This window comes from Triticum urartu, chromosome 3, assembly GCF_003073215.2.
Source record: "Triticum urartu cultivar G1812 chromosome 3, Tu2.1, whole genome shotgun sequence".
NCBI classification, from domain to species: Eukaryota; Viridiplantae; Streptophyta; class Magnoliopsida; order Poales; family Poaceae; genus Triticum; species Triticum urartu.
Window position 1 is genome coordinate 459,611,960 of NC_053024.1, and position 24,842 is coordinate 459,636,801.

Here is a 24,842-nt window from a genome sequence, read left to right on the forward strand (position 1 = left end):
GGTCGGCAGAAAGAACGCTAGCGTACTGCTAGGCGATAGGGCACCTTTTCCCACTGACCCAGCGGGGCCCGGCCAACAGCGGAGCTACCCCGGCCTAGCCTAGCCTAGCACGGACCGGACGTCGCCGCGCGTGCGACCTCTCTGACTCTGACCGAGTGCGAGTCCAACCCCGACCCACCGGGCTGGCTGGCTAGATCTACTCTACTACTCCTACTAGAGAGACTGACAGACTAATAACTGACGAAGTGGTTCGGTTCCGGTCCGGTCCACCGCCAGCCAGCTCGAGCCAAGCCAAAGCCAAAGCCAAAGCCAAAGCCGAAGCCAGGCGCATAAATCCGACCCGCCATTCGCTCGCTAGCATGTCTGTCCCCTGTTACTCAAGAGGAAAGGAGAGGGAACGCGCAGCGCAGCACAAGAGGTTTCCACTGACTAGTACGGCCGCGGTTCTAACTAGCTGTTGCGTGGCGTCGCCTTCTTAAGCCAAGGCCAAGCAAGGGACCGCCGGGGCGCGAGCGCGCGGATGGCGGCCAGGCACTCGTACCCGCCCACGCGGGCCACGCGGAGCGCGCCGGCGCCTCGGCCGCCATTGTCCCGCCTCGGGGACTCGGAGACGGCGGCGGCCCACCCCGGCGCCGACCCGGAGGCGCGCCGCAAGGCCAAGAAGCAGAACCAGGTGCTCCCTCGTTCGTTCCTTATATTTGTTGGACTGTGGATCATCGGTCGGGCGGTTTGAGGCTATTATTCAATTCGTTTTCTCTGACTGACTGTAACGTACTATTTGATCCGCTTCGGCTTGGATTCCGCAGCTGTGGCCCAAGACGGTGCTGCGCAAGTGGCTCAACATCCGGTCGCCGGACTCCGACTTCAGCGCCGACGAGGGCGACACCGCCGACGAGGCCGACAGCGACTCCGAGTACGAAGGTGCACGATCCCCTCCGCTCCCTTCCGCCCCCTCCGCCATGAACTGCCTACCTGCCCCCCGCCATCAAGCTATCATTCATTTGGCTTGGCCCCATCCCCAAATTAACAAATCCAAATTCGACGTCAAATTCAGTGAATGGGCCAATGCATCCGGGTCGGATTCATCCCAGTCCAGACTCCACACTGTTCGTCGCTGCTTCTGCTCTTCATCGTTAATTTTCCTCCCCGGCCCATTTCTTTCTGCCAGAAAGGAGTTGTTTGTGGCTGTGGGGGCAGGTTCATTCTTTTCAACCACCACCTGATCCATTTAGTTCGGCGGTACGTCCCTTGTCTTCCAGGCCAGAAAACAAATACTAGTGGGAGGGCGGTGGATTTCGAGGAATTTCCAAATGTCTCCTCCTTCTGTTTTGTCCATTCTGGTGTTGGCTTCGTAACTCCTAAGCCAATTCCCGTTCTCGGTATATTCCTTCGCTTTCTTGGAATACACTAAAATAAACGGACCCTCCGTTATCTAAGAGTAAAAAACTACTCTAAAAATGAAGTTTGAGCAGATTCAATAGTTTTCCTAGTCAAGTTCGAATGATAAAAAAAAAAGGAACAAGTAAGGAAATCAAGCTCTAATTGTATTGCAAGAACATAGTTGCAACGTGAGGCAGGTTGCAGAAAGCAAAATACTACTTTTAAAAGAGGATGCATGCAAATTCTGTTGTCCATGCCTCTTTGGTCGCTTTCTTTTCTCGACTTCAGGTTTGCATGTTGATATGGTCAACCAAAGTCTACAACAACAACAACAACAAAGCCTTTAGTCCCAAACAAGTTGGGGTAGGCTAGAGGTGAAACCCATAAGATCTCGCAACCAACTCATGGCTCTGGCACATGGATAGCAAGCTTCCACGCACCCCTGTCCATAGCTAGCTTCAACCAAAGTCTAATAGTTTTTTTTATATATAATTATATTGGCGCAGAGATGTGCGGATGGGAACGCCAGCGATATGATCAGGACCGGAGAATGCGTGGATTGGGTGCCCAGACTACTGGTAATCCAATGCTTTTTGTAAATTATTATCATGTTGTCTGCTAGCATATGTCTTAGTTTTCAAATGAACTATTTGAACTACAGAAGATGATTGTTGCACTGTTGGTTGTACCAAAGAAATATGCACATGAAAATTAGGCTTGGAATTAAATAGGCCACCTTAGTGACTAATAGCTGCATGCAAACTTAATTGATGTTGAATCTTCTTCCGCTTGTGACTGTTTTCCCCTTGAATCATCGCCTTAGTATTTCCATAGTGTACATTTTGAATCTGCCTGTGAATATTTGCTTTGTTATTATGGACTCGGTGTGAATTAAAGTACTACTGCTGGCAAAAATACTGCAAATATATACTTGTACACCCTTTCACCAATTTTTTACAAGACCTATCTCTGGACCTCCGTTGGCACACCGCAGAGTCTTGTTCTCGAAAAGGCGCACATAGCTTTTCTTATGTGGTGACACAACTTATCAATACTGCAGATAGCCAAATGGAGGGTGTTCCATACGGTCTTAATAGAAGGCGCAAGTCAGAGACTCTTCGTGCTCAGTATATCGATGTCAAGGAACTGAGGTATGGATCTATGCTCCTTAAATTTCGCATTTTCTAGACCTCAAATTTTTAACTGTTTGTTTTTCTTATGTTATAGTATAAGTTAAGTTAAATAACTGCTCACTTTTCGTTCAGATATCTGTCTTGCCTTGTAGCAGGACTTCAAAGCAGTACCATCTACTCCCTCCGATCCAAATAAAGTGTCATGGCTTTACTTCAGCCACGACACTTTTTTTGGATCGGAGAGAGTACTATGTTTTTTCTGTTACTGTCTTTTCTTATAGTCTGTTGGGTTTAATATTCAGGGTCTGCGTAGGAACTTGGAATGTTGCAGGCAAACTTCCACCTCAAGATTTGGATATTCAAGAATGGTTGGATATGAAGGAGCCGGCTGACATATATGTTCTTGGGTAACTTGTTGAACCTCCCGTTATATTTCTGAGAACTGAACCTCCCATGTTACTGAATACAAAGAATATCAAGCCATGAGCTATCACTTTAACTCCAAATGATATGTGCTCCTATGAGTTTGATCACCTGGTCTTAATTTTATTTTGAATGTACTAAGATTAGCACTACCTTGTTTCATATTATGAGATTCTTTTTACATTTCAGATTTCAAGAAGTTGTTCCATTAAATGCTGGGAATATATTTGGTGCGGAAGACAACCGTCCTGCTTCCATGTGGGAGCATATCATTCGTGAAACACTGAATAAGATTAGTCCAGATAAACCAAAATATAAAAGTCACAGTGATCCTCCATCTCCATCAAGGTTCAAGCCATCTGATGACGCTCTTGCAATGGAAGATGAACTTAATAGCGAGTCTGACAGCGAAAGTGGTGGGGAAGTGCACCCATGGAACGAACAAGATTTAGTTGTTGTTGATGATGATGATAGTCATAGCAACAGACTTGAACACTCCACTTCTGCTCCTGACGAATCTATTCTACAGGCTGATAACTTCAGCAAGTTGCCTTCAATGAAGACTTTCAATAGATCCCATAACATAGTAAGTTTTAAAGATTACACCTCTCTTTTGGAAGAGCCGATCAACCAAAAGATGTTAACCAAGACACTCAGTCACTCGGAGAGGCTTGGAATGATTTGGCCAGAACAACCATTGGATATGTTGGCTCAATGTCTTCCAGACAGCACACAACCGTTTGCTTCCGGGAAGGCACTGAAAACATATTTGTCTTTCAAATCAGTTAATGAAGATTCCTGTGCTTTTCCCGAGGATAGTGCACTTCATGGTTTAAACATTGAAAGTGTGGTAGCTAAAGGAAAAAGACCATACTTTGTTAGGATAATAAGCAAGCAGATGGTCGGAGTATTTCTCACAATATGGGTACGAAGGAGCCTGCGAAAGCGCATTCAGAATGTGAAAGTATCAACTGTAGGTGTAGGTGCTATGGGGTACATTGGTAACAAGGTAAGTTTCTATAGATGACATCACTCTCACTTACATTGTTGCATAAACTGAGTTCCAAAATGCATGTACTTATGGCATGCATTTTGAATTTATTAGACATTAGGACAATTTTATTCCTTCACTGATTCATATGTTTTTACCACCTACCCAAATACTGCAAGGAAAGGAGTGCATTCTTGTTTACACCGAATGCATTTCATCTTGACCAGTATCATATCATTTGTATTTACCTTACATCAGTATGTCTTGGTAAAGGCCGGGGGAGATCCTCCTTTTCTAAAAAAAAAGTATGTTTTAGTATTGATTATGAAGTGTTCCCTGTAAAAAAAGGATTATGAACTGCTGTGCTAATTTTTCTTACTTCAACATGCTCCAGGGATCAATAGCAGTAAGTATGTCGATATATCAGACACACTTCTGCTTTCTTTGTTGTCACCTGACCTCTGGAGAAAAGGAAGGAGATGAACAAAAAAGGAATGCGGATGTGCAAGAGATCCATCGAAGGACAGTATTTAATTCCAGAGTGAGCACGCCTAAGACAATATATGACCACGAGTAAGTAAAAAATATATTTTTTTTCTTTCAAGAATTATATGCTACCCTCCAACTTCCTGAAGTTCCCATGTGACCTAAACTGGTTGTCATCATGGTGAGCTCTTGGATAATTTATTACATTCAGATCAAGATGTTCTTTTAGATATACTAGATGTACACCATGTGGATGGTTTGGCTAAAAAACTAAATATAGACTCCGGTGTAGACAAGGGATTGGTAATTTGATTGCTGAAGCATGCACACACTTAATTTGGGTGCACCAAATTAGTTGGTTGGGCGAGTGAATGTACATTCCCACCACATTGGTTCAAGTCCTCACAAACGCGAATTTGGATTCCTATTTATGCTGTAGGGGTCTCCCTTACAGTTTTCCTTCAAATAAAATTTGGGCGTGCCAAGCTTTCATGGCCTCTTACCTGGATCATGCGGCGTTAAACACTAGTATAACGGAGGTTGTCAGAATCACTATTTTAAATCGGGCCGAAACCCCTATGGTATGATGGCAAATCATAGGAAAATAACCAATAGAATCTTAAAATCATAGATTCTGCTAACCAGGATCGTAGAATCGGTCCAATCAATATGGATAGTAAAGTCATAGAATCGCTTGATAGAATGGTGAATCTGAAAACCTTGACTATGACAGTCAAATAAATTAATTATAATCATAAAATTCGCAGAACACATAATACATAGTCGGAAGTAATTCAAGAAAACCATCGAAGTCCTTATATCCTTGGTGTTTACCATGGAGCAATCTAGTAAAACGCTGATACTGCCAAGTTGATTAGTTATTCCGCAATTAGTGTTGCAAATTTAAGAAGATACATTATGAGAGTTAGTGTGCATTTGAGGCCGAATTTCTAGGGTCCAATGAAAAACATGAGTCAGTAGATTGAAAGTAGATGGATGATTGAGGACGTTTGGTTCCAGCAAACTAGTGCTTTTTGTATTGGTATAGACTTAAATATTTGGAGGCGAAAGGAGCAAATCATGAAGTCATATCACTGTCACAGAAAATCATATGTTTGCACTTCATACACGCTGAAAATTTTACCTTTACCTGTAGGAAATTCTAGTTTATTGTTGTTAAGCACCGCATGAGTTTGCCTTGCGACATAAAACTTTATAGACATCTAATATTTAGTATTGTTTCAGAAGGATATTCTGGCTAGGGGATCTGAATTATAGGATCAACTTATCATACGAAAAAACACATGAATTTATCTCCAACCACGACTGGAATGGATTGTTTGAGAAAGACCAGGTAAACTTTGGTAGCATATAGTGAAATACCTCTCCATATATTCCAGCTCACCTTTTTTCCCCCTGTATGATAGCTAAGAAGAGAACTGAGGAAAGGACGTTTATTTGATGGGTGGACTGAAGGAGTTATCAGCTTTCCTCCAACATACAAGTACCGGTTTAACTCGAAGAAGTACACAAGTGATGAGCCAAAATCTGGGAGAAGGACACCTTCATGGTATGCAATCTGATCACCACACATGAACTACTGCCACTAGAACATATTAACTTGGCCCGCATAAGTTGGTTGTGAAAGAACACTTCTTGTTTCTTTTACATGATTCACTACACTCTCCATGAAGATGTCGGAGATAATAAACCTCAAAGAAACCTCAAAGTTGTTGTGGTGTGTGCTAACAGAAAATTTTCTCCACTACCTCTGTAGGTGCGACCGAATTCTTTCGTACGGCAAGGGAATGAGGTTATTGTCCTATGAGACGGTTGACATGAGGCTATCCGATCACCGCCCCGTTAAAGCCGTGTACACGGTTGATACAGAGGTTTTCAGCCCCAAAAAGTTGCAGAGAGCTCTCACCTTCACCGACGCGGAGGTCGAGGACCGGCTGTCCTCTGAGGACGAGCGCATCGCTGGAATCTACAGCCTTGGGCTGTCGTAAGTCCAAGGTTAATATTTGGGCCATTTCTGTGGTGAGGTTGAGCCAAGTCACACCGACAGTGCCGCTTAACCCTGTCCAGCCATGGCATCTTGGCTGTCTGCTGAGACCAGCAGTAGATCAGCTTGGTCACGCAGTACAGTACGTTGCTTCCATGCTCTGACCATATTTTGAAACCAGGGCATGCTATGTATGCATCTCGTTGTTTGTTTCCCGCCGTTTGCTTGCTCTGTGCAGCTTCCTGAAATGATAATGCCATCTGTAATGATCTGATCTACTCCAGTTGTAATTATTAAGAGTTGAACACTGTAAATTTTGAGGCAGGCCGGTTGTGCAGTTCAAGTCCAAGTTCTCCTATGCGCGATTTTTATCTCGACCAGAGATTGTATTTCAGTTCCAGGAAGCGTATAGACCAGGCAAAGGCAAGTGGCGTTCAAGATAGACCGTCTGAATCCGGGAGTGGCTGGTCTAATACGAGCGAGCGAGCCCCAATGGCACTTAGGCTATCTACTCCAGGAAAAGAGGCAAGACTCCCACGCCAAAGGCGAGATCGCAGGCCGACGGCCGATCGCACTCGCACGGCGGGCCAAGGTGGAGGTCAGTGAGGGTTTCAGCGCACAACGCACTTGCCCGATCGCACTTGCACCGTTGCACGGAAGTTTGTAGGTGCCGTCTGCCGCCGGATGGTGGGTTTGTTCTCTTGAAAAAGGAAGGTCACACTGTAGGCGGAAGGTCCATATGATCGCCAATCGGTTTTGTCGGAAAAAAAGTGTGTCTACAGTCTCCGGTAGAATGACGGTGGAATTTAGGATCACACGTAGCCGACAGAGTACTCCTATATTACTCCTACAAAATACTACTCTCTCCGATCCAAATTAAAGGACACAGCTTAATCTTAGTCCAAAGCTGCGACAGTTATTTTGGAGAGATAATTCCTTATTGAGAAAAGTATACTTTTCATCCCGCAACTCTTGGTGAAGTCTAGATTTAGTCCCTCAACTTCAAAACCGGACAACTTGCACCCCCAACTACTGAAACCGGACAAGGTTCGTCCCTAGACTCGGTTTTGACCGGTTTTTGGTGTTGACTCACCCCGGTTTTGATCGGTGCTCACTCATATTCCTGTATTTTTTGTATCCGTGAACTTTTTAAAATTCACATACACTTTTCAACTCCGCGTAATTTTTTCAAGGTCGCTTATTTAAAAAAAATAAACATATTTTTTTTTCAAATTGGCGAACTATTATGAAATCCCCGTACTTTTTTCAAATCCGTGATATTTTAACATTTACGTACTTTTTCCAAATCCCCGTATTTTTCCCAAGTTTGTGTAATTTTATCAAATCCAAGTATTTTTCAAAGCCATGAACTGTTTTTGAAATTCACATACTTATTTCAAATCCACATGCTTTTCAAAGTCCACATTTTTTTCAAATCTGTGTTCCTTTTATAATCCATGAACTTTGTATGAAATTCACGTACTTATTTCAAGTTGAAATAATTTTTGAAATCCTCATATTTTTGCGCAAAAGAAGTCCATGTCCGTGTATTTTTTTCAAGTTCGCATAAAATTTCAAATTCATGAACTCATTCAAAAAATGTACTCGGATATGAAAGGTACATCAATTTAAAAAAATTAAATGAACTTAAAAAAACTAAATGAACTTTAAATAATACGCATATTTGAAGAAGTACATGAACTTGGAAAAAAGTACGCATATTTAAAAAAAGTACACAAATTTTAAAAAGGTTCACGTATTTGAAAAAAGTAACTAAATTTGAAAACAGTACGTGGACTTGGAAAAGGTAGGCAAATTTGAGTTGGAACGGTCAAAACCGGGGTGGGACAGCACCAAAACCGGTCAAAACCGTGACCAGGGATGAATCTTGTCCGGTTTGAGAAGTTAAGGGTGCAAGTTGTCCGGTTTTGGAGTTGAGGGACCAAAACTAGACTCCGCCAAAAATTGAGGGACGAAAATTATACTTTTCTCTTCCTTATTTGACCCTTTCTTAAAATTTGCTTTCCTTTTTGGTTCAAAATTTTGTTTTCCATCTTTTTGACACTCAAACTTCATTTTGTTTTCTATGTGGCACTTTCGTCAGTTTTGGCTAGTAACGGTGCTAATGCCCTGTTTGGTTTATAAGTCTTAGGACATTTTTTAGTCCCAACTAAAAAGTTGCTAGTTCCTAAAAAGTCCCTATCTGTTTGGTTCCTGGGACTAAACATGGACTAAAAGACCATGTTACAACTAAAAGTTCCAAAAAGACTCTTCCTCAGGATCTTCTTTCATAAGTCTTGAAAGTGCGTTATATCGACTAGAGGGGGGTGAATAGGCGATTTTTATGAAATTCTTCACTGAGGAATTTGCCAGTGAGGAAATTCCTTAGCGGAGAACTACTAGCAGCGGAATAAGTACTCAAAAGTAAACATAACAGAATACAAGCATGGTCATCATGATGAAATGAAGACAGACACAGAGTACAGGTAGCGTAAGCACATGATAACACAAGATGAAGACAAACAGACTGAAGAAATTGAACTGAGAAAATTGAGAAAGTCTTCAAACACAGATATGAACAAGCACACAACACAGTTATGAGGAAATGAAAGAGTTGAGGGAATAGAACCAGTAAGCTTGGTGAAGACAATGATTTGATAGACCAGTTCCAACTGCTGTCTCAGTTGTACGTCTGGTTGGAGCGGCTGAGTATTTAAACTCGAGGACACACAGTCCCGGACACCCAGTCCTGAACACGCAGCTCAGGACACCCAGTCCTCACCGTATTCTCCTTGAACTAAGGTCACACAGACCTCGTCCAATCACTCGTGGTAAGTCTTCAGGTGACTTCCGAACCTTCACAATCTTGGTCACTCGGCGATCCACAATTCCTCTTGGATGCTCTAGACCATGACGCCTAACCGTCTGGAAGAAGCATAGTCTTCAAAGGTAACAAGCGTCGGATCCACACATGATCAATCTCTTCAGTGATGCTCAATCACTTGGGGTTTGTAGGTGTTTGGGTTTGGGTTTTTGGTTTTTCCTCACTTGATGATTTTCGCTCAAAGTCCTCGGAGGATGGGTTGCTCTCAAATGACAAGTGTCAGTTTCTCTCGGAGCAGCCAACCAGCTAGTGGTTGTAGGGGGCGGCTATTTATAGCCTAGGGAGCAGCCCGACATGATAAGACATAAATGCCCTTCAATGATATGACCGTTAGGTGGATAGATATTTTGGGACAGCTGGCGCATAGCACAACAACGGTCAGAATTTTGAGTAGCAAAATCCTCAGGGCTATCATGTTCCTCACTATGTAGGCAATCCGCACTGGCGAATTCCTAACTCCTCAGTCAGAACAAATTCCTCAAAGACCAGAAGAACTTCGTCTCTGTCACTGAAGAAATTGACTGAACTATATGAGATTTCCAATGGCTTCACTCGAAGGGATTGGTAGGTGTAGGATTTTGAGTTGAGCATCACATGGAAATTTTTCCTTAGTATTTCCTCGACCCCCTTTAACAGTACGGTGTTTCCTATGACTCAAGAAAGAGAAAATGAAACTACGAAAACAAAAGTCTTCACGCTTCACGTTCCTTGAACGAATACCAAGTCTTCAAGGTCACACCAATTTCTTCACTTTCAAAGTCTTCAGAATACCAAAGTCTTCAGTCGAAGAACTTCATTTTTAGGGGTTGACTTTCTCTGTAAATGTCAAACTCCTCATAGACTAATAGACCTGTGTACACTCACAAACGCATTAGTCCCTTAACCTATAAGTCTTCAATACACCAAAATCACTAAGGGGCACTAGATGCACTTACAATCTCCCCCTTTTTGGTGATTGATGACAATATAAGTTGAGTTTTCAACGGGGAAAAACATATGAAGTGTAAATACTGATATTGAGGAATTTGATTTTAAGATATAGAAGAACTCACCCTGAAGATGTTGAAGGAAATATGCCCTAGAGGCAATAATAATGTTATTATTTTATTTCCTTATATCATGATAAATGTTTATTATTCATGCTAGAATTGTATTATCCAGAAACATAATACTTGTGTGAATACATAGACAAACTAAACGTCACTAGTATGCCTCTACTTGACTAGCTCGTTAATCAAAGATGGTTATGTTTCCTAACCATAGACATGTGTTGTTTCTCGGGCAAGTAACATGACTTATACATGTTCCTATGACTATGAGATTATGGAACTCCCGTTTACCGGAGGAACACTTTGTGTGCTACCAAACGTCACAACGTAACTGGGTGATTATAAAAGAGCTCTACAGGTGTCTCCAAAGGTAAATGTTGGGTTGGCGTATTTCGAGATTAGGATTTGTCACTCTGATTGTCGGAGAGGTATTTCTGGGCCCTCTCGGTAATGCACATCACATAAGCCTTGCAAGCATTGCAACTAATGAGTTAGTTGCGAGATGATGTATTACGAAATGAGTAAAGAGACTTGCCGGTAACGAGATTGAACTAGGTATTGAGATACCGACGATCGAATCTTGGGCAAGTAACATACCGATGACAAAGGGAACAACGTATGTTGTTATGCGGTCTGACTGATAAAGATCTTTGTAGAATATGTGGGAGCCAATATGAGCATACAGGTTCCGCTATTGGTTATTGACCGGAGACGTGTCTCGGTCATGTCTACATTATTCTCGAACCCGTAGGGTCCGCACGCTTAGGTTTCGATGACAGTTATATTATGAGTTTATGAGTTTTGATGTACCGAAGTTAGTTCGGAGTCCCGGATGTGATCACGGACATAACGAGGAGTCTCGAAATGGTCGAGACATAAAGATTGATATATTGGACGGCTATATTCGGACACCGGAAGTGTTCCGGGTGATTTCGGAGAAAACCGGAGAGCCGGAGGGTTACCGGAACCCCCCCCCCCCGGGAGAAGTAATGGGCCATATGGGCCTTAGTGGAGAGAGAGGGGGGCAGCCAGGGTGGGCCGCGCGCCTCCTCCCCCTGGTCCAAATTGGACTAGGAGAGGAGGGACGGCGCCCCCCTTTCCTTCTCCCTCACCACTTCCTTCCCCCTCCTAGTAGGAGTCCTACTCCTACTAGGAGGAGGACTCCTCCTTGACGCGCCATAGGGCCGGACGGCTTCCTCCCCCTGCTCCTTTATATACGGGGGCAGGGGCACCCCTAGACACAAGTTGATCCACGTGATCGTTTTCTTAGCCGTGTGCGGTGCCTCCTTCCACCATAATCCTCGATAATATTGTAGTGGTGCTTAGGCGAAGCCCTGCGACAGTTGAACATCAAGATCGTCACCACGCCGTCGTGCTGACGGAACTCTTCCCCGACACTTTGTTGGATCGGAGTCCGGGGATCGTCATCGAGCTGAATGTGTGCTAGAACTCGGAGGTGCCGTACGTTCGGTGCTTGGATCGGTCGGATCGGGAAGACGTACGACTACTTTCTCTACGTTGTGTCAACACTTCCGTTGCTGGTCTATGAGGGTACATAGACAACACTCTCCCCTCTCGTTGCTATGCATCACCATGATCTTGTGTGTGCGTAGGAAATTTTTTGAAATTACTACGTTCCCCAACAGTGGCATCAAAGCCTAGGTTTTATGTGTTGATGTTATATGCACGAGTAGAACACAAGTGAGTTGTGGGCGATATAAGTCATACTGCTTACCAGCATGTCATACTTTGGTTCGGCGGTATTGTTGGACGAAGCGGCCCGGACCAACATTACGCGTACGCTTACGCGAGACCGGTTCTCCCGACGTGCTTTGCACAAAGGTGGCTAGCGGGTGTCAGTTTCTCCAACTTTAGTTGAACCGAGTGTGGCTACGCCCGGTCCTTGCGAAGGTTAAAACAACACCAACTCGACAAACTATCGTTGTGGTTTTGATGCGTAGGTAAGATTGATTCTTGCTTAAGCCCGTAGCAGCCACGTAAAACTTGCAACAACAAAGTAGAGGACGTCTAACTTGTTTTTGCAGGGCATGTTGTGATGTGATATGGTCAAGACATGATGCTAAAATTTTATTGTATGAGATGATCATGTTTTGTAACCAAGTTATCGGCAACTGGGAGGAGCCATATGGTTGTCGCTTTATTGTATGCAATGCAATTGCGCTGTAATGCTTTACTTTATCACTAAACGGTAGCGATAGTCGTGGAAGCATAAGATTGGTGAGACGACAACGATGCTACGATGATGATCAAGGTGTCGCGCCAGTGACGATGGTGATCACGACGGTGCTTCGAAGATGGAGATCACAAGCACAAGATGATGGCCATACCATATCACTTATATTGATTGCATGTGATGTTTATCTTTTATGCATCTTATCTTGCTTTGATTGACTGTAGCATTTTAAGATGATCTCTCACCAATTATCAAGAAGTGTTCTCCCTGAGTATGCACCGTTGCGAAAGTTCTTCGTGCTGAGACACCACGTGATGATCGGGTGTGATAGGCTCTACGTTCAAATACAACGGGTGCAAAACAGTTACACACGCGGAATACTCAGGTTATACTTGACGAGCCAAGCATATACAGATATGGCCTCGGAACACGGAGACCGAAAGGTCGAGCGTGAATCATATAGTAGATATGATCAACATAGTGATGTTCACCAATGAAACTACTCCATCTCACGTGATGATCGGACATGGTTTAGTTGATTTGGATCACATAATCACTTAGAGGATTAGAGGGATGTCTATCTAAGTGGGAGTTCTTTAGTAATATGATTAATTGAACCTAAATTTATCATGAACTTAGTACCTAATAGTATCTTGCTTGTTTATGTTTGATTGTAGATAGATGACCCGTGCTGTTGTTCCGTTGAATTTTAATGCGTTCCTTGAGAAAGCAAAGTTGAAAGATGATGGTAGCAATTACACGGACTGGGTCCGTAACTTGAGAATTATCCTCATTGCTGCAGAGAAGAATTACGTCCTGAAAGCACCGCTGGGTGCCAGGCCTGCTGCTGGAGCAACACCAGATGTTATGAACGTCTGGCAGAGCAAAGCTGATGACTACTCGATAGTTCAGTGTGCCATGCTTTACGGCTTAGAATCGGGACTTCAACGACGTTTTGAACGTCATGGAGCATATGAGATGTTCCAGGAGTTGAAGTTAATATTTCAAGCAAATGCCCGGATTGAGAGATATGAAGTCTCCAGTAAGTTCTATAGCTACAGGATGGAAGAGAACAGTTCTATCAGTGAGCATATACTCAAAATGTCTGGGTATAATAATCACTTGATTCAATTGGGAGTTAATCTTCCAAATGATTGCGTCATTGACAGAATTCTCCAATCACTGCCACCAAGCTACAAGAGCTTCGTGATGAACTATAATATGCAAGGGATGAATAAGACTATTCCCGAGCTCTTCGCAATGCTGAAAGCTGTGGGGGTAGAAATCAAGAAGGAGCATCAAGTGTTGATGGTCAACAAGACCACTAGTTTCAAGAAAAATGGCAAAGGAAAGAAGAAGGGGAACTTCAAAAAGAATAGCAAGCAAGTTGCTACTCAAGAGAAGAAACCCAAACCTGGACCTAAGCCTGAAACTGAGTGCTTCTACTGCAAGCAGACTGGTCACTAGAAGCGAAACTGCCCCAAGTATTTGGCGGATAAGAAGGATGGCAAGGTGAACAAAGGTATATGTGATATACATGTTATTGATGTGTACCTTACTAATGCTTGCAGTAGCACCTGGGTATTTCATACTGGTTCTGTTGCTAACATTTGCAACTCGAAACAGGGACTACGGATTAAGCGAAGATTGGCTAAGGACGAGGTGATGATGCGCGTGGGAAATGGTTCCAAAGTCGATGTTATCGCGGTCGGCACGCTACCTCTACATCTACCTTCGGGATTAGTATTAGACCTAAATAATTGTTATTTGGTGCCAGCGTTGAGCATGAACATTATATCTGGATCTTGTTTGATACGAGACGGTTATTCATTTAAATCAGAGAATATTGGTTGTTCTATTTATATGAGTAATATCTTTTATGGTCATGCACCCTTAAAGAGTGGTCTATTCTTATTAAATCTCGATATTAGTGACACACATATTCATAATGTTGAAACCAAAAGATGCAGAGTTGATAATGATAGTGCAACTTATTTGTGGCACTGTCGTTTGGGTCATATCAGTGTAAAGCGCATGAAGAAACTCCATACTGATGGACTTTTGGAACCACTTGATTATGAATCGCTTGGTACTTGTGAACCGTGCCTTATGGGTAAGATGACAAAAAACACCGTTCTCCGGTACTATGGAGAGAGCAACAGATTTGTTGGAAATCATACATACAGATGTATGTGGTCCGATGAATGTTGAGGCTCGTGGCGGATATCATTATTTTCTCACCTTCACAGATGACTTAAGCAGATATGGGTATATCTACTTAATGAAATATAAGTCCGAAACATTTGAAAAGTTCAAAGAATTTCAGAGTGAAGTTGAAAATCATCGTAACAAGAAAATAAAATTCCTACGATCTGATCGTGGAGGAGAATATTTGAGTTACGAGTTTGGTGTACATTTGAAACAATGCGGAATAGTTTCGCAACTCACGCCACCCGGAATACCACAGCGTAATGGTGTGTCCGAATGCCGTAATCGTACTTTACTTGATATAGTGTGATCTATGATGTCTCTTACTGATTTACCGCTATCGTTTTGGGGTTATGCTCTAGAGACAGACGCATTCACGTTAAATAGGGCACCATCAAAATCCGTTGAGACGACACCTTATGAACTGTGGTTTGGCAAGAAACCAAAGTTGTCGTTTCTAAAAGTTTGGGGTTGCGATGCTTATGTGAAAAGCTTCAACCTGATAAGCTCGAACCCAAATCGGAGAAATGTGTCTTCATAGGATATCCAAAGGAAACTATTGGATACACCTTCTATCACATATCCGAAGGCAAGACTTTTTTTGCTAAATTCGGAAACTTTCTAGAGAAGGAGTTTCTCTCGAAAGAAGTGAGTGGGAGGAAAGTAGAACTTGATGAGGTAACTGTACCTGCTCCCTTATTGGAAAGCAGTACATCACAGAAACTAGTTTCTGTGACACCTACACCAATTAGTGAGGAAGCTAATGATGATGATCATGAAACTTCAGAACAAGATACTACTGAACCTCATAGATCAACCAGAGTAAGATCCGCACCAGAGTGGTACGGTAATCCTATTCTGGAAGTCATGCTACTAGATCATGATGAACCTACGAACTATGGAGAAGCGATGGTGAGCCCAGATTCCGCAAAATGGCTTGAAGCCATGAAATCTGAGATGGGATCCATGTATGAGAACAAAGTATGGACTTTGGTTGACTTGCCCAATGATCGGCAAGTAATTGAGAATAAATGGATCTTCAAGAAGAAGACTGACGCTGACGGTAATGTTACTGTCTATAAAGCTCGACTTGTCGCAAAAGGTTTTCGACAAGTTCAAGGGATTGACTACGATGAGACCTTCTCACCCGTAGCGATGCTTAAGTCTGTCCGAATCATGTTAGAAATTGCCGCATTTTATGATTATGAAATTTGGCAGATGGATGTCAAAACTGCATTCTTGAATGGATTTCTGGAAGAAGAGTTGTATATGATGCAGCCAGAAGGTTTTGTTGATCCAAAGGGAGCTAACAAAGTGTGCAAGCTCCAACGATCCATTTATGGACTGGTGCAAGCCTCTCGGAGTTGGAATAAACGCTTTGATAGTGTGATCAAAGCATTCGGTTTTGTACAGACTTTTGGAGAAGCCTGTATTTACAAGAAAGTGAGTGGGAGCTCTGTAGCATTTCTGATATTATATGTAGATGACATATTACTAATCGGAAATGATATAGAATTTCTGGATAGCATAAAGGGATACTTGAATAAGAGTTCTTCAATGAAAGACCTCGGTGAAGCTTCTTACATATTGGGCATTAAGATCTATAGAGATAGATCAAGACGCTTAATTGGACTTTCACAAAGCACATACCTTCACAAAATTTTGAAGAAGTTCAAAATGGATCAAGCAAAGAAAGGATTCTTGCCTGTGTTACAAGGTGTGAAATTGAGTAAGACTCAATGCCCGACCAATGCAGAAGATAGAGAGAAAATGAAAGATGTTCCATATGCTTCAGCCATAGGATCTATCATGTATGCAATGCTGTGTACCAGACCTGATGTGTGTCTTGCTATAAGTCTAGCAGGGAGGTACCAAAGTAATCCAGGAGTGGATCACTGGACAGCGGTCAAGAACATCCTGAAATACCTGAAAAAGACTAAGGATATGTTTCTCATATATGGAGGTGACAAAGAGCTCATCGTAAATGGTTACGTTGATGCAAGCTTTGACACTGATCCGGACGATTCTAAATCGCAAACCGGATACGTGTTTACATTAAACGGTGGAGCTGTCAGTTGGTGCAGTTCTAAACAAAGCGTTGTGGCGGGATCTACATGTGAAGCGGAGTACATAGCTGCTTCGGAAGCAACAAATGAAGGAGTCTGGATGAAGGAGTTCATATCCGATCTAGGTGTCATACCTAGTGCATCGGGTCCAATGAAAATCTTTTGTGACAATACTGGTGCAATTGCCTTGGCAAAGGAATCCAGATTTCACAAGAGAACCAAGCACATCAAGAGACGCTTCAATTCCATCCGGGATCTAGTCCGGGTGGGATACATAGAGATTTGAAAGATACATACGGATCTGAATGTTGCAGACCCGTTGACTAAGCCTCTTCCACGAGCAAAACATGATCAGCACCAAAGCTCCATGGGTGTTAGAATCATTACTATGTAATCTAGATTATTGACTCTAGTGCAAGTGGGAGACTGAAGGAAATATGCCCTAGAGGCAATAATAATGTTATTATTTTATTTCCTTATATCATGATAAATGTTTATTATTCATGCTAGAATTGTATTATCCAGAAACATAATACTTGTGTGAATACATAGACAAACTAAACGTCACTAGTATGCCTCTACTTGACTAGCTCGTTAATCAAAGATGGTTATGTTTCCTAACCATAGACATGTGTTGTCATTTGATTAACGGGATCACATTATTAGGAGAATGATGTGATTGACATGACCCATTCCATTAGCTTAGCACCCGATCGTTTAGTATGTTGCTATTGCTTTCTTCCTGACTTATACATGTTCCTATGACTATGAGATTATGCAACTCCCGTTTACCGGAGGAACACTTTGTGTGCTACCAAACGTCATAACATAACTGGGTGATTATAAAGGAGTTCTACAGGTGTCTCCAAAGGTAAATGTTGGGTTGGCGTATTTCAAGATTAGGATTTGTCACTCCGATTGTCGGAGAGGTATCTCTGGGCCCTCTCGGTAATGCACATCACATAAGCCTTGCAAGCATTGCAACTAATGAGTTAGTTGCGAGATGATGTATTACGAAATGAGTAAAGAGACTTGCCGGTAACGAGATTGAACTAGGTATTGAGATACCGACGATCGAATCTCGGGCAAGTAACATACCGATGACAAAGGGAACAACGTATGTTGTTATGCGGTCTGACCGATAAAGATCTTCGTAGAATATGTGGGAGCCAATATGAGCATCCAGGTTCCGCTATTGGTTATTGACCAGAGACGTGTCTCGGTCATGTCTACATTGTTCTCGAACCCGTAGGGTCCGCACGCTTAAGATTTCGATGACAGTTATATTATGAGTTTATGAGTTTTGATGTACCGAAGTTAGTTCGGAGTCCCAGATGTGATCACGGACATAACGAGGAGTCTCGAAATGGTCGAGACATAAAGATTGATATATTGGACGGCTATATTCGGACACCGGAAGTGTTCCGGGTGATTTCGGAGAAAACCGGAGAGCCTGAGGGTTACCGGAACCCCCCCGGGAGAAGTAATGGGCCATATGGGCCTTAGTGGAGAGAGAGGGGCAGCCAGGGTGGGCCGCGCGCCTCCTCCCCCCTGGTCCGAATTGGACTAGGAGAGGGGGGGCGGCGCCCCCCTTTCCTTCTCCCTCACCACTTCCTTCCCCCTCCTAGTAGGAGTCGTACTCCTACTAGGAGGAGGACTCCTCCTTGGCGCGCCATAGGGCCGGACGGCCTCCTCCCCTTGCTCCTTTATATACGGGGGCAGGGGGCACCCCTAGACACAAGTTGATCCACGTGATCGTTTTCTTAGCCGTGTGCGGTGCCCCCTTCCACCATAATCCTCGATAATATTGTAGTGCTGCTTAGGCAAAGCCCTGCGACAGTTGAACATCAAGATCGTCACCACGCCGTCGTGCTGACGGAACTCTTCCCCGACACTTTGCTGGATCGGAGTCCGGGGATCGTCATCGAGCTGAACGTGTGCTAGAACTCGGAGGTGCCGTATGTTCGGTGCTTGGATCGGTCGGATCGGGAAGACGTACGACTACTTCCTCTACGTTGTGTCAACACTTCCGTTGCCGGTCTACGAGGGTACGTAGACAACACTCTCCCCTCTCGTTGCTATGCATCACCATGATCTTGTGTGTGCGTAGGAATTTTTTTGAAATTACTACGTTCCCCAACATATGTGCATAGTGAGGAATTTGCTTTTGAAGCAATGCACACTTGAAGAGTTGAATCATGGAGATCTCCCCCTATATCTTGTAATTCATACACGCATTTGACATATAACAGTGAAGAATTTGAAATGCATGATGAAATATGGTGACTGATGTAATTCAGCATGCGTGCAATAATATTTAACGAGGAATAAGCATGCAGAAAAACGTCTCAAAAGTATCAGAGCACCATCGGGTTTAAGATTACAACTCGATCCAATAAAGTCTCAGAAGAAAGAGAGTTGTAACTTAACAAAAAAATGCCCATATAGAAAGACCCGCTTGAAGACTAACTCAAAATTCTCCCCCTTTGTCATCAAATGACCTGGCTTCAAAGGTTTCATCAGCACCTGCATGTAATGATGTGTGAGCTCAGGTTCACTGTAGATGCAGCGAGCTTCTTTAAGGGGAGGACTGAGTGGTAGAGCACGAAGCAATTCAGAGGCTGATGCAGTGTAGTGAGTGTTTTCAGACATCCAGTCCAGCACCCATGAATTCACATCTTCAACATCTCCTGTGATGTGCAACGTTGCATAGAATTAAAGAATTAGTTCTTCATTTCAATCGCAGATGTCAGAGCAAAAGTTTAGCAGTCCAGCGTGTTGGAAATATGCCCTAGAGGCAATAATAAATTAGTTATTATTATATTTCCTTGTTCATGATGATCGTTTATTATCCATGTTATAATTGTATTGATAGGAAACTCAGATACATGTGTGGATACATAGACAACACCATGTCCCTAGTAAGCCTCTAGTTGACTAGCTCGTTGATCAATAGATGGTTACGGTTTCCTAACCATGGACATTGGATGTCGTTGATAACGGGATCACATCATTAGGAGAATGATGTGATGGACAAGACCCAATCCTAAGCCTAGCACAAAGATCGTGTAGTTCGTATGCTAAAGCTTTTCTAATGTCAAGTATCATTTCCTTAGACCATGAGATTGTGCAACTCCCGGATACCGTAGGAGTGCTTTGGGTGCACCAAACGTCACAACGTAACTGGGTGACTATAAAGGTGCACTACAGGTATCTCCGAAAGTGTCTGTTGGGTTGGCACGAATCGAGACTGGGATTTGTCACTCCGTGTAAACGGAGAGGTATCTCTGGGCCCACTCGGTAGGACATCATCATAATGTGCACAATGTGATCAAGGAGTTGATCACGGGATGATGTGTTACGGAACGAGTAAAGAGACTTGCCGGTAACGAGATTGAACAAGGTATAGGGATACCGACGATCGAATCTCGGGCAAGTATCGTACCGCTAGACAAAGGGAATTGTATACGGGATTGATTAAGTCCTTGACATCGTGGTTCATCTGATGAGATCATCGTGGAACATGTGGGAGCCAACATGGGTATCCAGATCCCGCTGTTGGTTATTGACCGGAGAACGTCTCGGTCATGTCTGCATGTCTCCCGAACCCGTAGGGTCTACACACTTAAGGTTCGATGACGCTAGGCTTATAAAGGAAGTTTGTATGTGGTAACCGAATGTTGTTCGGAGTCCCGGATGAGATCCCGGACGTCACGAGGATTTCCGGAATGGTCCGGAGGTAATGATTTATATATGGGAAGTCCTGTTTTGGTCACCGGAAGAGTTTCGGGGTTTATCGGTAACGTACCGGGACCACCGGGAGGGTCCCGGGGGTCCACCAAGTGGGGCCACCAACCCCAGAAGGTTGCGTGGGCCAAGATTGGTGAGGGACCAGCCCTTTAGTGGGCTGGTGCGCCTCCCACCAAGGCCCAAGGCGCAGGGAGAGTGGGAGGGGGCAAACCCTAGGTCCAGATGGGCCTTAAGGCCCACCCTAGGGGCGCCTCCCCCTCTCCCCTCTCTTGGCCGCCACCCAAGACCCATCTAGGGCTGCCGCCCCTCTAGGGGTGGGAACCCTAGAGGGGGCGCAGCCTCCTCCCCTTCCCCTATATATATGAGGCCTAGGGGCTGCCCATAACACACGTGATTTTGATCTCTGCCTGATGGTGCAGCCCTCCCTCTCTTTCTCCTCATATCCCGTGGTGCTTGGTGAAGCCTTGCAGGATTGCCACGCTCCTCCATCACCATCATGCCGTTGTGCTGCTGCTGGATGGAGTGTTCCTCAACCTCTCCCTCTCTCCTTGCTGGATCAAGGCTTGGGAGACGTCACCGGGCTGTACGTGTGTTGAACGCGGAGGTGCCGTGCGTTCGGCACTTGATCATCGGTGATTTGGATCACGACGAGTACGACTCCATCGACCCCATTCACTTGAACGCTTCTGCTTAGCGATCTACAAGGGTATGTAGATGCACTCTCCTTCCCCTCGTTGCTGGTCTCTCCATAGATAGATCTTGGTGACACGTAGGAAAATTTTGAATTTCTGCTACGTTCCCCAACACAGCTTCGTGAAGAACACTGAGGACTGGTGCGAAACACGGCAGAGATTCCATACCCACGTGAGGAATATGCTCATGGTAGAAGATTTTCTCCTTCTTGAATAGCACTGAGGAATAGAAATTGGCTTGACTAGCAGTTCAGAAACGCCTCTTCCTAATGCGAGCAGAGTTATATGGGTTGTAATCTTCGAAGAATACGTGCTCGCCGAAGAAATCATCAGCCTTGAACTTTTGCTTGCGTGAGAATGGATCCTTTGGCTTCGGCAGAGGAGTGTCAGTGAGTTGCATCATGACCTCAGGAATCTCAATCGCAGGATCTTCAGGCTGAGGAATTTCTGGTTCCTCCTCAGTGGCAGTCTGCGTCATTGGTTGTTCAGCAGCAGCAGTTTCTTCAGCGCTAGTGGCTGGAATTTCTTCATGGACAGATGCAGCGGGATGAGTTTCTTTAGAGCCCATTTGAACAGTTTGTGTGGGGGACTGAGGAATTTGCTGTAGAGGGGTGAAGAGTGGAGAATTGGGGTGCTGGCTTTCCCAAAAGTCATCAGTCATCACTGGTGTAGTACACCCAATATCCACATCTTCAGCTTCCATTTCTTCAACGCCAGCCTCTTCAGCTGTGAACTGAGCCATGGGCGAGGAGATGATATGTGTTGAAGGGATCGCATCCACTTCAATTTCTTCATCAATCCGCCGCCGCGAGGGCTGGCGCTGCCTCCCGCGCCCGTTGCCTCGCATGGCGGGCACACCACACCATATTTGCATTGGTGGACGCCTATGCATTCACCTCCACCTTCAGCGTGCCAACGAAGTAGTTGTGCATCCAACAGCGTTTTCGGACGCTAGACGGACCGCACAGCCTCCGGTGAGGCAGCGGCAACACACCTTGCGTAGGATTCATGCGCCATTTGGGCGAACACAATGGTTTCCCGACTGAAGGATTTCGAGCACTGCCGTCGAGCGGTCTCCTCCTAAGAGTGGTGGAGCGCAAGGCGGACAGTCATCTCCTCCTTGGGGCCATGTGGGATGAGCTTGAGGTCAATGGATCTGGAAGTGTAGGACTCGGATCCGCTACCCGTCATATGCCGAAGAGGGTATGAGATCGTCGGACGGGAGCTTATGGGCGGAGGGAGTGGACTGGAGGGGAGGGGAATGGAGTGGAATGCGGCTAGGGTTTCGTCCGGGGCGGATATGGTCCATTTTATGTAGGGTCGGGTGGGCCAGCGTGGGCCAGATCCGACGTGATGGGCATGCCCGTGTCTGAGCGTCCTCATACCACCCCGAATTTGGGCTAGATATGAGGAGTGCCAGTCAGTCCGGACGTTTAGGCCGACTATGGGGTGGCCGGTTGGGTGGCGAGCCCGTCCAGACTTTGGGGCGGGTATGGGTCCGATTGTAGATTCTGTGAGGGTCCTGTGGTTGTAGCAGCGATACTTTTTGAGCTGCTCGTTGTTGCAGAGCTCTATTGTCAGGTATTTGTGTAGGTCGCTTTTGTTGCCCAAAGTGGGGGTGCCCGCAGGGGAGTTTGCAAGTACCATTAGCGAAAAAGGGTTTCCCCTCGCTTTATATTGTAAAGCAAACATCATCCCATACATCTGAGCGAGCCGAACAAACACACGCCACCACGACACACACTGAACACACCCAAGGCTAGATACAAAGGTGCCGAGCACCACACACCACTCAGACACAACCAAGCAAACATAATATGAGCTATGAAGAACCACTTGGAGCCACCGAGGGGGTGAGATGGACCATGACGAAGCAAGGACTCCAAGACGGTGCCTCCCAGAAGGGTACGACCACGGATAGCCGTCACCGTCCGATCCGCAGATCAAGTTTTCACCCGGAGCGACGCAGGGGGTGGGAGCACCACGACAGAGCCTTCAAGAAGGATACGACGTCCACGAACGCCGCCACCAGCACGCCCACCAGCCACCGCCGGTGCGCCTCCACCACCACCAGTCGTGGCAACGTTAGGGGTGGACGCCCGCAGCCCACGCCATCCGCGGCCCTCGCCGGCAGGGCCCAGATCTGGCCGAACGCCGCCGCCGGAGCCCTCCGCGCACCACCTCCGCTGCAGCCCCTTCACGCCGCCGTCCACAACTCGCGTCACCGCCGCGCCCCGCGCGAACGCCGCGCCGCCGCCCGACCCGGAAGCCCGCGCCTGCCAGGCCGAGAGGGGGAAGGAGAGGTGTTGGGGAACGTAGTAATTTCAAAAAATTTCCTACGCACACGCAAGATCATGGTGATGTATAGCAACGAGAGGGGAGAGTGTGATCTACGTACCCTTGTAGACCGACAGCGGAAGCGTTATGACAACGCGGTTGATGTAGTCGTACGTCTTCACGGCCCGACCGATCAAGCACTGAAACTACGGCACCTCCGAGTTCTAGCACACGTTCAGCTCGATGACGATCCCCGGACTCCGATCCAGCAAAGTGTCGGGGAAGATTTCCGTCAGCACGACGGCGTGGTGACGATCTTTATGTTCTACCGTCGCAGGGCTTCGCCTAAGCACTGCTACAATATTATCGAGGATTATGGTGGAAGGGGGGCACCGCACACGGCTAAGAAAACGATCACGTGGATCAACTTGTGTCTCTAGAGGTGCCCCCCTGCCCCTGTATATAAAGGAGCAAGGGGGAGGAGGCCGGCCCTAGGAGGGGCGCGCCAGGGAGTAGGTTTCCTCCTTTCCTAGTCCAACTAGGAGAAGGGGGGGAAGGGGGGAAGAGGGGAAGGAAGGGAGAGAGGGGCCGCGCCCCAAACCCCTTGTCCAATTCGGACTGGGCTTGGGAGGGGCGCGCGCCACCTCCTGGTCCTTCCCACTAAGGCCCATTGCTTCTTCCTCGTATTCCCGTAACTCCCCGGTACCTCCGAAAATACCCGAATCACTCGGGACCTTTCCGATGTCCGAATATAGTCGTCCAATATATCGATCTTTACGCCTCGATCATTTCGAGACTCCTCGTCATGTCCCCGATCTCATCCGGGACTCCGAACTCCTTCGGTACATCAAAACTCATAAACTCATAATATAACTGTCATCGAAACCTTAAGCGTGCGGACCCTATGGGTTCGAGAACAATGTAGACATGACCGAGACATGTCTCCAGTCAATAACCAATAGCGGAACCTGGATGCTCATATTGGCTCTTACATATTCTACGAAGATCTTTATCGGTCAGACCGCATAACAACATATGTTGTTCCCTTTGTCATCGGTATGTTACTTGCCCGAGATTCGATCGTCGGTATCTCAATACCTAGTTCAATCTCGTTACTGGCAAGTCTCTTTACTCGTTCCGTAATACATCATCTCGCAACTAACTCATTAGTTGCAATGCTTGCAAGGCTTAAGTGATGTGCATTACCGAGAGGGCCCAGAGATACCTCTCCGACAATCGGAGTGACAAATCCTAATCTTGAAATACGCCAACCCAACATGTACCTTTGGAGACACCTGTAGAGC

The 24,842-nt window shown here is 45.3% G+C and overlaps 1 protein-coding gene across 1 annotated transcript; it reads left to right on the forward strand.

The window, feature by feature from the left end:
- Nucleotides 1–347: 347 nt before the first annotated feature.
- LOC125544333 (type IV inositol polyphosphate 5-phosphatase 3) lies at nt 348–6,776 on the forward strand. The gene is made up of 10 exons (XM_048707980.1): nt 348–673; nt 807–921; nt 1,887–1,958; nt 2,441–2,531; nt 2,816–2,920; nt 3,126–3,945; nt 4,322–4,500; nt 5,659–5,767; nt 5,841–5,983; nt 6,191–6,776. Exons 1-10 carry the CDS (start codon nt 521–523, stop codon nt 6,420–6,422), a joined length of 2,019 nt encoding a protein of 672 aa, XP_048563937.1. The 5' UTR covers nt 348–520; the 3' UTR covers nt 6,423–6,776.
- The last annotated feature ends 18,066 nt before the right edge of the window (nt 6,777–24,842 follow it).